Below are 17,427 nucleotides of genomic sequence, written 5' to 3'. Positions count from 1 at the left end.
TACTCCCTGGGAGTAATCTCCTGATCCATTGATCTCAGCTTCTCTTGGCTCTGCACTACTGACTCTTCGCTCTGTCCTCTGCGTCACCCATCTTTCTCAATAAGAAATTATCTGTGGTTGCAGTTGCAAAGCTTTCTCAGCCTGCTTCTTACCTGTAGAAAGTTGGAGGCTCAGAGACTATTTCAGGCCTTCTCAGTCCCTTTTATTTCAAGCTGGTCATGCTTTCACCAGAACAATCTTCTTGACAATTTTGTGGGTTTTCTGTGTATCTTATTATAATCCATTCTCTTCAACAAAGGCTGCATCCACAAATCCCTTTGAGATAGGCCCCTGGCTGCCTTGGGATATGAATCAGGGTGCTGTGGGACAAAGTCTCTAAGACTCTTAGGAACTCTTTTATTTTCTAAATGAGAGGGTCTATGAGACACACCACCTTAAACCTTTCAAAGACCTTATCAAGGAGGTCTTTGAAATGAAGCCATTTATTACTTTGAGACTTTTTGCTGGCTGGAGATACTGTACTAGATATTCTTTATTTCTGCTAGATTCTGCTAAAAAACTAGATTTTCAGGTCAGTTCATGTCTCTCTTATTGTATCATATTCAGCTAAGAAGCCAGTCAGAACTTTCTATATCCTGCTTGGAATCTCTTTAGCCAGGTCTGCACATTCCTTGGTAGATTTCCTATTGTCCACATTAATGCAGGCAACAGTGTTACTAAACATTCCACTGCTACATAGCACAGGTGATCCTTTTTCTAGCCTTTCTTAGCAACTTCACTGTTCTTCTAGGCTCCACTGACAGTCTCCTCACCACCCTTCCAATTTCCACTTGCTGCTCTTTTTCGACATCATTGCCATATGCTTTAAGTTATGTTATGGCAATACTCTACTTCCAGGTATGAATTTTTTCTATCAGTTTTTATTGCTGAATGACAAAATGCTCCAAACTCTAGTGGCTTAAAACAATCTTTTACTGTTATGATTCTGAGGATCAGCTGGGCCCGACGGAATGCAGTGGTTCTACTCCATGTGTTGCTGACTAGAATCTTCCGTTCCTACTATTCTGCAGTGCCACTAGTGTCATAAATCTAGTGAGATATATTTGCGAGTCTGTTTCTGGACTCAACTGGTTTATTTGTCTATTCTTATGCCAATATCTCATGCTCTATTTACACTAACTTTATAGTAAATAAGTCCTGATACCATGTAGAGTAAGTCTTATTACTTTATTCTTTTTAAAGTTGTCTTTGCTGTTCTTGACCCTTTGCATTTTCATACACATTTCATAATTAGTTTGTCAAACACACACACACACACACACACACACACACACACACACGTGCACACAAACACCTCACCCCACTGCTGGGTTTTGATTAATAGATTAATTTGGTACAACTAAACATCTATATAGACATTACTGTTACTTAGATCTTTAAAAATTTCTCTTGATAAAATTTTTAGTATTCTATGTGGAACATTTGTACCTCTGATTTAAATTGGATTTTTAAAAGTTATTATAAATGACATACTGTTTTTTAATAAAAATTTGTTTTTAGTATACAGAAATACAGATTTTTTTATGTTGACCTTGTGTATAGCAACCTTCCTAAACATGCGTTAAATCTGACAATTTACCTGTAAATTCTTCAGTATTTTCTACATATAATTATGCCACTAATAAATAATGACAGTTTTTTCCTTTTCAATGATTATAATTTAATTTTCTTGCTTTATTACATTGGACAGAATTCCAGAACAATATTGAATAAAGATAGTAGTGGCAATTATAAGGAAAGTTTCAACATTTTACTATTAAGTTTAATGTTTGCTAGTTTCTTATAATATGTCCTAATTTGGATTAGGAAGTTTCTTCTAGTTCTAGGTTGGTAAGATTTTTTTTGTTATGAATGGGAGTTGAATCTTATCAAATGCACTTTTTGTATCTACTGAGATTTTCATGATTTTCTCCTTTGTTTTATTAATGATGAGAAGTGCATTGATTTTGTAATATCAAATCAAATTTACATTCCAACTTGCTGGTGATATAATAAGATTTTTAATACATTGCTGGGTTTGGTGTTCTAATATTTTGACTAGGATTTTTGGACCTATGTTTATGGTAATAAACCTATAATATTCCTCTCTTATAAGGTTCTTGTTGGGTTTTGGTGTTAAGGTGATGCTGACTTCATAGAAGGACCTGGAAATAATTACCACTTTTTCTATTCTCTGGAATAAGTTTGTTATTTCTTCCTTAAATGTTTGGTAGATACAAATATTGGTTCCAGGAGTAAGGTGCTGCCATACCAACATCAATACATTCCAAATTATGTGACATTAACATCCAGTCTGGCAGCATGAAATTGTTATTGGAGACTTGGACAGTCAGCAATCCATGTTACCAAAAAAATGTATAAAAGTATAGTCTAGAATAGCTTAAAAGGCATATTACATACCTAATGAGCTTGTACTTTATACAAAGAGGTAGAAAATGACTGTTATTAGAATGTGTTCATTTCTACTGGCTGCATTTGCCAAGGTACTACAAGAATTAAAGGAGCTCAGAAAATATTTGGCTGGTTTGCAAGCAGGAATGAAAAGGAAATCAGAGACAACCAAAAAACTCAGGGTTTTGCAAGCTTGGAAGGTGCAACTGATTCACATGTTCAACTAGTTAAGAAGCAACAGAGAAGTCCTTTGAGCAAAAAAGTCTGCTTAAAACTCTGCCTAGCGGCAAAGACCAAGTCAGGAAGAGTATGGTTGTCACACCATTGTTAGGATCTCTGAATGGAATAAGGTGGTAGCCAGCAAACACTTTCACGCTGGGAAAATATCTCAAAGAGGGGAGACTTAGGGTTTGGCTCTTCCTAAGGAAAGTCTGATAGGCTCAAACTACTTGCAATTAAATTGAGAGAGAGAGAGAGAGACAAGTCTCTAAACAATTGTGGCACATAGCACTGCTTGGAATCAAATAACTTGAGATAGATATTGAGAAAGCCATTTTGTCAAAGGAGTTACCTACACGGTATAAAAGAGAATGTGATTGTTTGAGACTAAAAATGATAACTGGGTTCCAGCCTTCTACAGCAGGATCTCAGAACTGCTACAGATTAACTCTTTTATATATCGTTCTTCTCCTTTACAAATGGGAATACTTATTGTAGTTATCCTTTTCCTGTTCTACCATTATATATATTGTGTGTAGGAGCTGGTACCAGATAGCTTATCTTTTTAGTTCAGAGTTCTCTAGATCAAGAGTAGGTATATCTGGGTCTGTAGAGGCTGTTATGAATCATTTCTATCTCCTGGGGTCTAAGCTCAAAATACTGATGAGATCGAACTTTGGGGTTGTCTGCTTTAAGGCGTGGATGAGTGTGTTCTGCACGTGGGAATGGAAGGGAACTGATCCAAAGGGTGAACTGTGGTAGATTGTATTACTGTCTGCGCTCTTGTGTAATCCTCTCCCCTTGAGTATGGGCCAGACGTAGTGACTTGCTTTTACCTAATAGAACAGAGCAAAAGTGATGGGATACCAATTCTGAGGTTAGGTTACAAAGAGACTGTGGCTTCCCTCTTGTGTGCCCTCTCTTGCTTTTTCATTTGCTTCCTCTGATGGAAGCCAGCTGCCATGTGAACTGCCCTATGGAGAAGCCCATCTGGCAAGGAAAGCAAAGGATTCCTCCACCCAACAGTCCACGAGCAACTGAATCCTGGTCACAGCCACATGAATGAGCTTCAGATCCTTCAGATGGGGCTGGAGACCTGGCCAACACAATGATAGCAGCCTATGGGAGATTTTGAAGGAGAGGTACCTGGTATGTACTGAATTGTGTCCCCCCACCCCTAGATCCATATGTTGAAGCCCCCACCCCCGATGTGACTACATTTGGAGGTGGAGCCTATAAAGAAGTAATAAAAGTTAAATGAGGTTATAGGGTTGGGGGCCTTAATCCAATAGGACTGGTATCCTTATAAGAAGAAGAAGAAGAGATACCAGAGCGCCTCCTGCACCCCACCCCGTGTGTGCTCAGAATGAAGGCCTTGTGAGAACACAGCAGGAAGACTGCTGCCTGCACGGTAGGAAGCGAGGCCTCACCAGAAACAACATGCTGATCTTGGACTTTCGGCCTCCAGAACTGTGAGAAAACAAATTTCTGTTGTTCAGGCTGCCCAGTCTGTGGTGTTTTGTAATGGCAGCCCTAGTAGACTAACAATACTGTACCCTACTAGATTGTGCCTGGATTCCCGACCCTCAGGAACTTTGAGATAATAAGAAGAGTTTGTTGTTTTGAGCTGTTAAGTTTTAGGGTAATTTGCAATGCAGCAATAAATCATTAATATATTAGCCTAACTTTTTCTTCTATATCCTCTTTGACTTATGTCCTCAAAAGCTAGGCACTGGGGTGGGGGTGGGGGCTCCCTCTTTGAGCCCTTCAGATTCTTGCTTTCCAGAGAAAGAAAAATTCAGTATTCATGGCTGATAAAGAATCATTCCAATTTCTGAGTCATTTTGCCAGCAAAGTAAAAAACAGCTCTGGTTTGGGTTCACATTTGGGTCCAGGTAGTTGAGGAGAGAATAATCGCAATGATTTAGAGTTCATGAACTCTCTGTGTATATTTGTATGGATATATATATATGAATTGCTCTCATTGTATCTATATAAACAAATATATGTAAATGAATTGCTGTAATTCTATTATTCCTATATGGACAACATTAATATACTGGATGTTCTAGGTGTGGACGAAAATAATTTGCTGAGATGTCAGCTGGGAATTCTCCCAGGGAAAGCTTGGAAATGGAGAGCTTCCACACAAGATTCAGTGCCTGGACACCTTTTAGCAACAAGTCATTAAACTGACAGGTGAGTCACATACTCTAGAATAAGACAAGCTTTCTAAGGTGAATTTTACTGTGATATATTGGGTCTCATGTTGCCATATTTAAAATAAAATAAATACTTGTAAAGAACTTAGTTTTTGAGTCACTTTAAACAAAAATAAACCTACCCCAAAGATGGTCTCTCCTCACCCCAGTCCACGACTCCAATCTTATGGGAGGTACAAGAGCTGCTCCCACTTTTGCCCTGTCAGCACCTCCAGAGGTGAAACAGAAACCTCCAGGACACACCCTGGTTGCTGTAAGGGGGAGGAGACAAGAGAAGGTGCTTTGGTGGTATTTTGGTGTGGAGAGTGTTGATATGTGTTTCTTTAATTCTCTCTTCCCTCTTGTGCCAACTGCATGGTTCCCTGGGGCCAGGGGATGCCCCTCCTTTGAAAGATAACGCAGGAAGTAGTCACTGGAATGGCCCAGGCAGCTCTGCCAGACCTTCATGGAAAAGGGGGCTGCCTGGGTCCTCAGAGCTCCTGCGTGGTCCAGGCGCATTCACAAGGGACGGAGACCAGATGGGCTGGGACCAAAGCCTGACTAGTAATAAAGACAGTGGGTTTATATATGTCCTCTGAGCCAAGCTGGACTGAAGTCCTGGTTTGGGGGGACGCTGGTCCTGGTGTATGTCTTTCATGGAGACACTCCTAACAATGGCTCTTCAGCAAAATTTACTAACTTTCCTTTTGGTGGATGCTATGAAGAGGTAGGACTACTTCACATGGCCCTGTTTTCACAATTAAGCAAGTAGCCAGTATGTGTTTTCAAGATGAAATGTTTGGGATCTGTTTCCCGGACCACATTAGCTTAGGTGGAAACAATAGTGAGGATCCATTACCTCTTTGGGCCCTCCTTGAGCCCCTCTGCAATTACATCCCTGCCAGCCTTTCCCACCAGCCCACCCAACAAGCCTGGGCTTGCCTGCATCCCTAGATAAAAGGAGTTTAAGCTGAAGGGAGAGACCCTTACTACATATGTGAAAGTGCTTTGTGAACTGTAACGTACAATGCAAGTATTAGCTGTGAGGTTGTTAGGTTGCCTATGGATTGCTTAGCAACTAAGAACCTATTGAACTGTAAAGGAAAATGTCATTTTCTCTCCCTTATCGCTCTTTCAGGAAAGAGTTGCTCTTATAAGTCATTGATTTGACCTCTGGACTAACAAGCAACATCAAGAATTCTTATTCACGATTTTTTTATGATGCACTAAATTACAATTAAGGTAAACGTAGCCTAATGATGTAATTATCTTAAAGAAAATAAAATATCATAAAATGTTCATATAACTTTTAAGAGTTTCTTTTTTTCTACAGAAAAAAAGCAACTGATTTTTTGTGTGTGTGTGTGGTACGAGGGCCTCTCACCGTTGCGGCCCCTCCCGTTGCAGAGCCCAGGCTCCGGACGCACAGGCTCAGCAGCCATGGCTCACAGGCCCAGCCGCTCCGCGGCATGTGGGATCTTCCCAGACCAGGGCACGAACCCGTGTCCCCTGCATCGGCAGGCGGACTCTCAACCACTGAGCCACCAGGGAAGCCCCAGCCAATGAATTTTTAACATTCTCTTAGTATATTAAATTCTCCTTGGAACTCTCAGACAGATAAGATATTTGAAGTAGGTACTCCGAAATATTTGTTACATGAATGAATGGATCCAAAAAATATCTGAGAAATGACAGTGGCAGCAGCATTTAGGAATATGGGCAAGACTCATATGGCAGTGGTCACTGATTGCCGGTAAGTCCTGGTTCTTCTTATTCTTTCCCTTGCGTCCTATTATATCTGTAATTTATTTCAAAATACTCCAGCATGGCTGGTGTGACATGTGAAAGTGTTAGTTGAAATTACACCCAGGGGCAGCTAGTGTTCTGATCAAGAGTTAGTACTCTAGGGGTGATTAGCTAGCACTGTATTGGAAAGGTCACAGTGTTTTAGTTATTACCAGACACTTTGCTAATTAGCATAGCAAATATTAGATATTAGTTATTATCAGAGCAACTAGTGGCTTGTTAACATGCTGGTTGAATGCTAGAAATGGCCTGTCTTTGTGAAATTAAAGGTATTCAGGATATGTGGACTGACCAAAATATTCCAGAGAGCCCTCCGGCATGCCTGGACCTGTCTGAAGAATCCAGCCAGGCCAGTTGGTGCTTATTAAGGATGGTTTCATCTCCAAAACATGGCCCTGTCTGACTGGGGGTTTTCTGGTAGCCTGAGGCCAACAAAAAGGATAGTAATAGAATCCTGTTTATGGGACATTGTTCTTTCTCAGTTGAATGAATCTTTCACCCAAAGGGCAGAGAGCTGGGATTTTGTCAGGCCTACAGAGGAGGCTGTATGAAGTGGTTTGGGCTTATTTACTAAAGTTTATTCAGTGAAACTCCAGGTAGGGCCTCATTTGGGGCTGCTTTCACTACAACCTGGTGGTGGTGCTTGGGGGACAGGCTAACCCTCAAACTTCTTAGATATTCACCAAAAAGTGTCAAGAGTTGTGCAAGACCAAATTGGGTAATTTTAGTTTACAATACCTGCTTCTCTCAGTCTTTCTTACACTTTCACACAGTCATTTCATCTCTCCTACCTACGAACGCACCTTCTCCATCGTCCGCTTTCTCTGCATCCGTGGGGCTCCTAGTGGATTATCCCTAATGGAGTCACCAAGTCACTGGAGGGAGACAGCCATCTTCCAGGCATGTCAAAAGAGGCTGCAAAGACAGGCCACAGACAAAGAGGCTCTTCAGTCAATGCTTAAAAATCAGGAGGGGACTTCCCTGGTGGAGCAGTGGTTAAGAATCTGGCTGCCAATGCAGGGGACACGGGTTTGAGCCCTGGTCCAGGCAGATTCCACATGCCGCAGAGGAACTAAGCCCGTGCGCCACGACTACCGAGCCTGCACTCTACAGCCCGCAAGCCACAGCTACTGAGCCCACGTGCCACAACTACTGAAGCCCGCGTGCCTAGAGCCTGTGCTCTGCAACAAGAGAAGCCACCGCAATGAGAAACCCACGCACCGCATTGAAGAGTAGCCCTTGCTCACCGCAACTAGAGAAAAGCCCGCGCACAGCAACAAAGACCCAACGCAGCCAAAAATAAATAAATGTATATTAAAAAAAAAAAAAATCAGGAGGGAGATTTTTATGGTAGTCATTGGGTAGGCTTCCTTTGACTTCAATTTTGCAGCTTTCAAGATAAGAAAATAAGAGACCAAACCCTTTATCCATAATTGCTTTGTGGGCCATCCTGTTCTAGTCTCATGTATCACAAACCGAGCAATTTTAGTTGTAACCACTGGAGGTCATTAGTGATCTTGTGGTATATTTTGAGGCTCATCAACAGTGGGCCTGACATTTTTTCACTGGAAACTTCATTCACTGTCTGGCACCTGAATTCTTCTTTCTGTGGGAGAAGGATATGGAACTAACCTGTTAAGTGAAATTACGCTGCTTTGTTTGACAGCAGCTGTGTTTCTGCAGAGTTATATGTATTTCATAGTCCCATGAAGCTGTTATTACATGTTCTGGGCTACTAATTTCGGGGGAAGTTGTATGTCAATTTCTGGTCTCTGGGTTTGGCATCCTGAAACCAGGATCTTTAATTTGTAGTGGTGGTTTTTGTTGTTGAACATCAATCAGGTCATTCCCCACAGTCTGGATGAAGTCTTTCTTACATGACTTCCTGCCATCTCTTTTGGTCAGCCATTTCTTCCCTCTTACTGACAGCTGAAGACACCATGTGCAGATGGTCTAATCCAGTTTGAGCTGTGCTTGATTTTAACCCAACCTAAAAGCCCAACTTATTTTCATTTTTAGCCTAAAGTTAATGCAATAAAATTTTAAAGTATCTTTATTGAGATGTAATTCACATACATAAAATTCATGCATTTAAAGGACACAGTTCAATGGTTTTAGGAGGGGTCCCCAAGCTTTTTGGCACCAGGGACCGGTTTCGTGGAAGACAGTTTTTCCAGGGTTGGGGGGGTGGTGTTTCAGGCAGTAATGTGAGCGATGGGGAGCAATGGGGAGCAATGGGGAGCGGCAGATGAAGCTTCGCTCACTTGCCCTCCGCTCACCTCCTGCTGTGCGGCCTGCTTCCTAACAGGCCGTGGACTGGTACCGGTTGATGACCCAGGGGTTGGGGACCCCTGGTTTTAGTACATTCACAGAGTTGTGCAACCACCACCACAGTTTAAGTTTAGAACATTTTCATCACCCACAAAAGAAACCCCCTGTCTATTAGCAATCACTCCCCATTCCACTCCCCCTCAATTCCAGCCCTGCACAACCACTAATCTATTTTATTTCTCTATAAATTTGCCTATTCCAGACTTTTCATATAAATGGAATCATACAGTATGTGGCCTTTAGTTCACCTGTTTTATAGCATATATCAAGGCTTCCCTTTTTATTGCCAAATAATATTCCACAGTGTGGATAGGCCACATTTTATCTATCCACTCATCAGTTGATGGCCATTTGGGTAGTTTCCACATTTTGGCTACTGTAAGTAATGCTGCTATGAACAACTGTGTATAAGTCTTTCTATATGGATGCTTTACTTCTTTTAGGTATATAACTAGAAATGGCATTGCTGGATCAAATGGTAGCACTGCCATCAACTTTTAATTATTAAGTGTTTTTTCTGAATTATATTTACTCCTCTAGTCCCTGTTCCCCCATAACTATGAATAAGCTTGTGAATAAAAGAGAGAATTTAGCATTATTCGAATGCCTGAAATCTTTGCATATAAGCTCAGCTATATTTGTGCAATACCTTGCTTTTCAGACAGAGAAGCCATTGTTTTAGATGCTTTGTTTTATAATTTCTGAATAACTTTGTTTGAATTCAGGCAGTTATAAAGCTTAAACAGGATATTGAAGTACCAGTCAGAAATATGTTGTCACAGTTTTCATTAAAAGTTTCTTCTTAATCTCTATGAGATATATTCAAATATCTAAGATTTTTCTTTTCTATCCTAATAAATATTCCATATTGTTAAGACTTTGGAAATTTTCTTAAATGGAGTTTTATAATATTTAAGACATTTTTCAAAGGTTCATCTTCTTAAACCTTCCCTCTGGCAAGTTCTCCCTCTCACTTCAACTTAAATGTCACCTCCACTGGGAAGCCTTTCCTGCTCATCTTTCACCCCCATCATTTTTACAAACCTCTATCGTGGCATTTTCCCTGTACATTATGCTTATCTGTCCACACGTCTGACGGTTTCCAGTGGTGTTGTCCCCCTGCCACTTGAGTAGGCTGACCTTTCCTGTGACTCCTTAAAGGAAACTGGGCTGTTTGTGTCTGCCACACTTGAAGAAACCTATGAGAAGATTGAGTCAGTCTCCTAGTCACATTGGTGGGACCGGTTTCAAACTGCTTCTGTTCAGCAAGAGGTAATGCCTCCTACAAAGGCCTTTCATTACGGGGCTGGAGCTGTTCAAACTTGTAGCTTTTCCTGGTGGGTGGGGCAACATTCATGATTCATGTAACTGCAGTCCTAAGACATGGATGGAGTGTGTGTGTGTGTGTGTGTGTGTGTGTGTGTGTGTGTAGGGAGAGGGAGATCACCACCGAACAAGGATTAGCTCTTGTTGCTTGTCTCCATCAGAGTCACCTGGAAGGGGGGTTGGAGGGCAGAAAAACGTACCAAAAAACATACCAACCCATGTATAGTTAAGAGGGAACACCGCCGTCCCGCACTCTCGCCGCAGTACACCCACCCCATCTTCCCTGCAGCCCCTGAGAGGGCTCAGTTGAGGATGTTTATCTCGATTGTAATCTCTGAGGAAATCTGGTACATAAATTTTTCAGAGACAACACACTTCTAGATTAACCTTAAATATAGAACAGCTACATCACGCTGAGTTACTGACGTCCATGTGAAAGAAGGACATTTCTGTGTGGAGGTGGTGGAGGGGAGAGGGGAGTATTCAGAGACCCACTGTTTTCTAAATATCTAAGACAGGTCTGGAAACGTGGGTCATCCTGACTCTTCCCTCCCCTCAGCCCCATATTCTGGACATATTTCTGTCCTTTCACATAGATCAGATGGTCGTGGGCAACCACATATAATATTAGCATTTGCTGTTGGGTGGCTTTTAGGGGTGGATGAAGCTAAGAAAGGAAATCCTGGAGTTTGAAAGGAGAAGCCAAACCCCGAAGCTGTTTTACTGGGTGGAGGTGGGGACAGAGGGAGAGTGGGTGGTAGGACGGTCACCGGCTTACATTAGGCAAAGCCCCTGCACTTGAAGTCCTCACTTCCGGTTTTATAAGTGTTGCTACTCTCCCTCTGTAATGTTTCACTTCTCTTTACAGTATGGTAGCTCCACTTGCCATTATGTTATACACCGTAGTACTTGCTTGTTCATTTACCATCTGCCTATTCCACTAGAAGGTAGCTCCATGAGGGCAGGGACTTTTTCTGGTAACTCTTTCTGTCCCTAGCACTTAAAACAATACGACGTTCATAGTAGCCACTCAATAAATGCTTGTTTGAATGAATGAAGATGTGTAAAACACTCCTAATGACGATGATAACAAAAAGGTAATCAGAACAAAGCTTTCCTTTGATAGTTCTCTCAGAGGAAGGATTTTTTTCAAGATATTACAAGTTTTAGAATACAGGATATTACTAATACTTTGCTTCATTGAAGACTTTTCATTATTTAATTAATTCAAGACCTCTATAAAGCAATTCCAAAAGGAATTATGCATAGTAATAGTACCCAAGGCTGCCATATCGCACACCTCCAGGCGACGCTATTTCACTCTATCACCTGTGTGAACGGCACCTCCTAAACTTGTTCATTGCACAACTTCCCAAGTGTAGCAGCCCTGATGACACTACCAGCCATTCATAAAGGACATGATGTTAGCTTCCAGATCTACCAAGTATCCTTTACCCTCTGCGAAGGGTCAAATCCACAGATAGTTCACTGGAAAATGGAGACAAGGTTTTAAGAGACCATTTGTCTCCATTCTGTCTTTTAAAATCTCTTTAGGAAATTTTCAGGAGGATTGAGGCAGAATGAGAGTAGACGTAGCTCCCTGTGAGACCTAAACAGCTAGCAAGTCTTAGAAGCAGAAGGAGGATGCTCTTATTACATACAGAGTAAGTGCCCGGTGACTGCCTGTCATCTTTTGTCCTACCCTCTCTATGTATTCTTTTGATGTCATGGTCAGAATGCTTTCAAGTGCAAATAACAGAAATGGAATTCAAACCAGCCTAAGAAGAAAAGGGAATTTATTGACTTAAGATTTGTCTACTTTAGGCTGCGCTAGATCCTTAGACTCAATGTTACCAGGGCTCACTCACTCTCTTCCTTCTCTCAGCTCTGCTTCCTTATGTGTGTTGCATAAAACTAAAAAGATAAGTGCAAGACCCTTATGAAGGAAATTAGAAATTTGTATTAAAGGGTAGCAGAAAAAAAAAACCTGGGTAAATAGATAGATATGCTAAGTTTCAAGATGCCAATTCTCTCCACATTAATCTTTCAATTCAATTCAATCTTGGTACAAATCCCAAAATGGCATTTTCTTATGGACTTTGAGAAACGGATTCTAAAGCTAATCTGGAAAAGAAAATGGACTACAACAGCTACGACAAATTTAAATATAAAGAAAAAAATTAGTAAGAGTTGTACTACCAGATATTAAAACTACTTTTATCCATTTATGAAATATCCCCATGTAGTATCTCAAGTGTCAGGAAGCAAGGACTGAGATAAGTAAGTGCTCTGAAGGGAAGGGAAAGGGCAGGCGTCTTTAAGGGTTGGGTAGATCAGAAAGAAGCTTGGGCGGCTAGAGAACCTTCCTCTTCTTGCACCAATTCCTGTTTAGTGGGCTAGACACTGTCCATCACACACCCACACACCCATGCCATTCCCCAATTCCTCTCCATCTTCCTGACAAAACCCTTTTTTTCCCTCAGGTATCATGTGCTTCAGGGGTGGTGGGTCACACTGACCCCCAAAGAGTGAGTCAGGGTTGGACAGAATCATGGTCATTCCATCCTCTTTTATGCGTCTGGTTTAGAAAGGGCATGTAGATGTTAATTCGGCCCAAGGAAACACAAGAGAGTGGCTGCTAGAGTTTCTGGGAGAGTTTTCTTCACTCTCAAAGGGACCTAAAAAGGAACTAGAGGGAAGGACATGCCCTCTTCTGCCCTATAGCCTGTGATCTCTGTTGTGTGCAGATCTCTGCTCACAACAGTCAGTCATTTGGGAACCACCTCAGGGAACAAGTTGGAGGGACCAAAGCAAATTACTGAGCAGGCAGAGTGAAAATATAGAAAATCCTTGGCCATTAGTGACACTGAGTTCTTGAATTCACTAACCCTGGAGCTATCCTGATTTCCCTTATTTAAGGAAAGTGAAAGGAAGATAAATAGGTTTAAAAATGGTCCATAATAGTCCATGTATCTAGTTGTCACTTCTCTTGTTATACCAACTCTCCAGAATCTAGCAGAGAACCAGCCAGGTTTGGAAAAACAAAAAGCGTTTAGCCGTCAAACTGATGTCCTTTACACATAGGAGAGAGCGCATCAGACCCTCACGCAGAGTCTAAGTATTTAATTAATTCAGGGCTTCAAATAGGATTATACATTCTCCTAAGGACACCATACATGTACTCAACACTTTGTACTTTGGCATCAGCATCTGCTAGGCTGCCTCTTCTACCAGTGGGCCGTCAAGTTCACCAATGTTGAGGAGGGTGAACCCGTTAGAGTCACTTGGAGTTTGTTAAAAACATGAACTGTGAGCCTCACCCATAGACATTTTGGCTCAAAACACCTGGGATGGGGCTGAGGAAGCTGTTTTTACTAAGTTTCCATGGTGATTTGGTATCCAGCCAAGGGTAAGACACAAGGCCTGGGTGACCTAAAGGCCCCAAGGCTTCTTCCACCATTTCATCTACTCCTTCTTGGAGGCTGGAACACAGATGGTATGAGTGTCCCATCCCTCCTATTCTCTATTAGCAAAACAAAATTATTTGTTCTGTTTCTGTAGATTTTTCATGTTTCACTTGCAATACTTCTTAGTGGTTTTAGAATGTTTCATTATAAGTAACCTTAAACTTGACACAAGTAATAAAAGAAATATTTGACTCTCATGTAATTGGAAAACCCCTAGGTAGGTTTGGCTGCAGCTGAAGCTTGATCCAGAGATTCAGCAATGAAACGACTTGTTTCTTTCTGGCCCTCTGCTCTGCCTTCAGCAGTCATGGCGTCATTATTATGGTTCCTCGTTTGTGTCCAGAAGAAAAGAATTCTCTGTTTGGTTTCCCTCTGGACCAGTTTGGGTCCATGCCCCCTCCTGCCAGTGGCTGTGGCCACGGGATTGACCCATGTGAATTTCATTAGCTTTGACCATGTGGTTTTTGGAGTCAGGAATGAAGTCAGCTCCTGTAGAAGCACATGGACCACAAAATAGGAACTGAGGTTATTTTATCTAAAGAAGAGGAAGTAAATGATGGATGACAGAAGCTAAAGTCTATTCATGCAGCATTCAACAAATATTTACCGAGGGTCTGCTGTATATCAAGCATAGTTCTGGGTGAGTGGGATTCCACACTAAACAGAGTGTAAGAGACCCCTACCCTCTGAAGTTCATATGTTAGTAGACTAAAACTTGGCCAAAAAGGGAACAAGAGGGATGTTCATGCACCTCACTGGATATCTGACGGTACAACGTAGCACCGCTGGAAATAATTGGGGGTGTTTTGCATGTCTCAGAAGTTAGAGCACTGTGGTAGACTGGATAATTGTCTCCAAAGATGTCCAGGCCCTAATCCCTGGAACCTATGAGTGTTATCTTGTACAGCAAAGGGACTTTGCAGATGTGATTAAGAATTTGTGTTGGGGAGATTATCCTGCATCACTGGAGCTCAACATAATCACAATGGTCCTTATAAGGGATGCAAGAGACATCAGAGTCGGAAGAGAAAATGATGTGATGATGGGAGAGATGGAGAGACTTGAAGATCCTATGCTTCTGGTTTTGAAGATAAAGGGGACCTGAGCTGAGGAATAGAGACAGCTACTAGGCCCTGAACGAGACAAGAAAACAAGTTCTCCCCTTAGAGCTTGCATAAAAAAACCAGCCCTGCCAACACCCTGACTATAGCCCCGTGAAACTGATTTCAGACTTGTGATCTCCAAAACTCTGAGAGAATACATTTGTACTGCTTTAAGCCACTAAGTTGGTGGTAATTTGTTATAATGAACAGGAAATTAATACAAGCAGTGATTTTCTCTTCCTGTTTTTCAACTTTTTTTTTCATTCTTTATTCTAATGTACACATATCTATTTACCCTCTGCTAAGTTACAAGCACCATACCAGATGCTGGGGACAGAGCAGCAAACAAGACGGCTGCCATACCTTGTGTTTATGGGGCTTCCAGTCCAGTGGAAGAGAAAGATTTTAAATGGTGAATGAGTCCAGAAAAGGACTAAATTTGAGGGTCAGCAAGAAAGGAAACACAAAAATAGTGCTTAGGTTACACTTCAGTGCACATCAAGTGTAAAGGATACAGGTTTCGGCAAAGAATATGAAATGGCGTGAAGTAGGCAGGGCTCAGTGGGCGAGAGTAGCATCCCACGGGGAAGTGTTTGGGGAGCAGGAACGGTCAGCCTGTTGGGAAGGTGAGAGGATTCTGGCAGTACCCCAGAAATACCACCCCAAAACCCCACTAACATCGCCTTATAGTGTTACCTACATTGTTGCAAAAATAGCTTTTTACCAGCCACGTGACTTGGATCTGCCTTGCTGGTTCCAGAGAAAGTTTCTTACTCCTTCCTCAGGACCCTACTGCTTCATTGGCCACAAGTCATATAATAATAAGGATCATACAAGGAAAGTCATCCTGCACTCATGTAGTGATGTCACATCCATGTGCATGCATTATCCTTTATTTTCCACCACCCAAGGGCAGGCATGGCCAACCCAACAGATATCAAAGAAATAGCTACGGTGATGCTAAGTGACAAAGGAAAAGTAACTGGGACCTCACCTAGTCCAGGGGCTCAGGGAAGCCTTCCCTGAGGATTTGACATTTAGGCTGGATTCTGAAGGATGTGTAGGAAATAGACAAGACATTTTTTACCATTCAGTGGTAAAATCAGGCCTTTGGAGACACACTGGAAAGTTTAAATAAGCAAAAAGAGGAAACTACCAATCACCCATAATTGTACCAACTAAGTGTAACCTAATTTTTTATGCTTTTATGTACCCATTTAACTATTTACAAATCAGAATATACAAATTATTTTTAAAGCTTAAAATAAAAAACCCTTCAGTCGCCCTCCTTATTGCTGTACCCACACCCAGCTTTGCTCTCACTCACTGGAGAGCTCAGCGCACGGTTCTGCATTTTCTGTCCACCCCACACCTGGTCGTTATGCTGTGTGACACTGGCCTCCATGTGGAAATCCACCCAACACAGACCCTTACCACGCCATGGAGCGTGTGTCAAGCCACCAGACAAGACGAGGAGGTGCCGCCTGGGCCACTAGAGTGCAGGGACCTCTGCCAAAGGCACTCGGCCCTCTCCAGGTCACCTCCCCCATCTGCTCCTCAGCCATTTCATCACAATTCGGGCAGCGTCCTTCTATTTCTTATCACAAACTTCAGAGCAGAGAATTAGATTCAAGTCCCATATCGCTAAGCTTATTAGTTTTGCAAAGCACACATCGTGCGTGGCGCTGCGAGGCACTATCATGAATTATTCCAATGAAGCTATCTTTGTCACAACAAACGAGCGAAGCACATTTTCTTCATTGTCTCCTCACATGCTGGTATTTCTCTTCACGGATTTCTTACTTTGCGACATTAACTAAAATGTAATGAGCCACAATGTCATTACCGCAAACCACCCTAGTTCTCTGCTCCTCATGTACTGATTTTTTTTTTTAATGTGACTGAAGCATTTTCTTTCCTTCTTGCTTAAAATTCATTATACTCGAATGTGTCCTTGCAGCAGCACAGACTAGGAACAAATATAAAATATGTATGATTAAGGTTTACTTTAAAAAGCAATTCAGGCTCAATTCTCTTTTGCTTGGCTGGGCTGGAACAGTAGATGCTGTGAGGATGGGCACAAAGACTCTGAAGATACTGAGACCCGTCTCTGAAAAGGAGGCTGAAAACGTTTCTGTTTTGCATTTTATTGTATTGATCTGTCTTAGAGTTCCAAATGAGAGCAAGTTGTCTCTCAAGGGCCAGTGGAATGACTATGAAGCAGGAGTTAAAGTCACGAATCCACTGGGATTAACTGTCCTTGGTGTGGTCACAAGTCTCTTTCAGTTTGAACGTTAATCTCTATCAATACTGAGAAGACCCCTAAGGGACACCTCTGCCTGTGGGTACCCTGTGCTGCCAGCACACACACAACTCCGTTCTTTTTCCTCCTGCTTACACCCCGACTCCCACCCTCTCTCCAGACTGCCCTGCCAACAGGTTCATTTTAAGCCACTCTGTTTTGTCTCCAGTTATGACAAAGCTGCATGGACAAGGACCAAGAAAAAGCAGTGACTTAAAGTC

At 41.9% G+C, this 17,427-nt stretch overlaps 1 protein-coding gene across 1 annotated transcript in view; it reads left to right on the top strand.

Moving 5' to 3' along the window:
• The first annotated feature begins 2,159 nt into the window (after positions 1-2,159).
• Positions 2,160-17,427, top strand: part of ECT2L (epithelial cell transforming 2 like) — a 62,978-nt gene continuing 47,710 nt past the window's right edge. The window contains 4 exon segments of the mRNA XM_060167659.1: positions 2,160-3,819; positions 3,963-4,142; positions 4,743-4,869; positions 5,974-6,113. Coding sequence (XP_060023642.1) covers positions 4,768-4,869; positions 5,974-6,113 — 242 coding nt within the window. The 5' untranslated portion in view covers positions 2,160-3,819; positions 3,963-4,142; positions 4,743-4,767.

Source organism: Lagenorhynchus albirostris, chromosome 12 (genome assembly GCF_949774975.1).
Source record: "Lagenorhynchus albirostris chromosome 12, mLagAlb1.1, whole genome shotgun sequence".
Lineage (NCBI taxonomy): Eukaryota > Metazoa > Chordata > Mammalia > Artiodactyla > Delphinidae > Lagenorhynchus > Lagenorhynchus albirostris.
The sequence above is the reverse complement of the archived record's forward strand: the minus strand, read 5'-3'. Positions and strand labels throughout refer to the sequence as shown.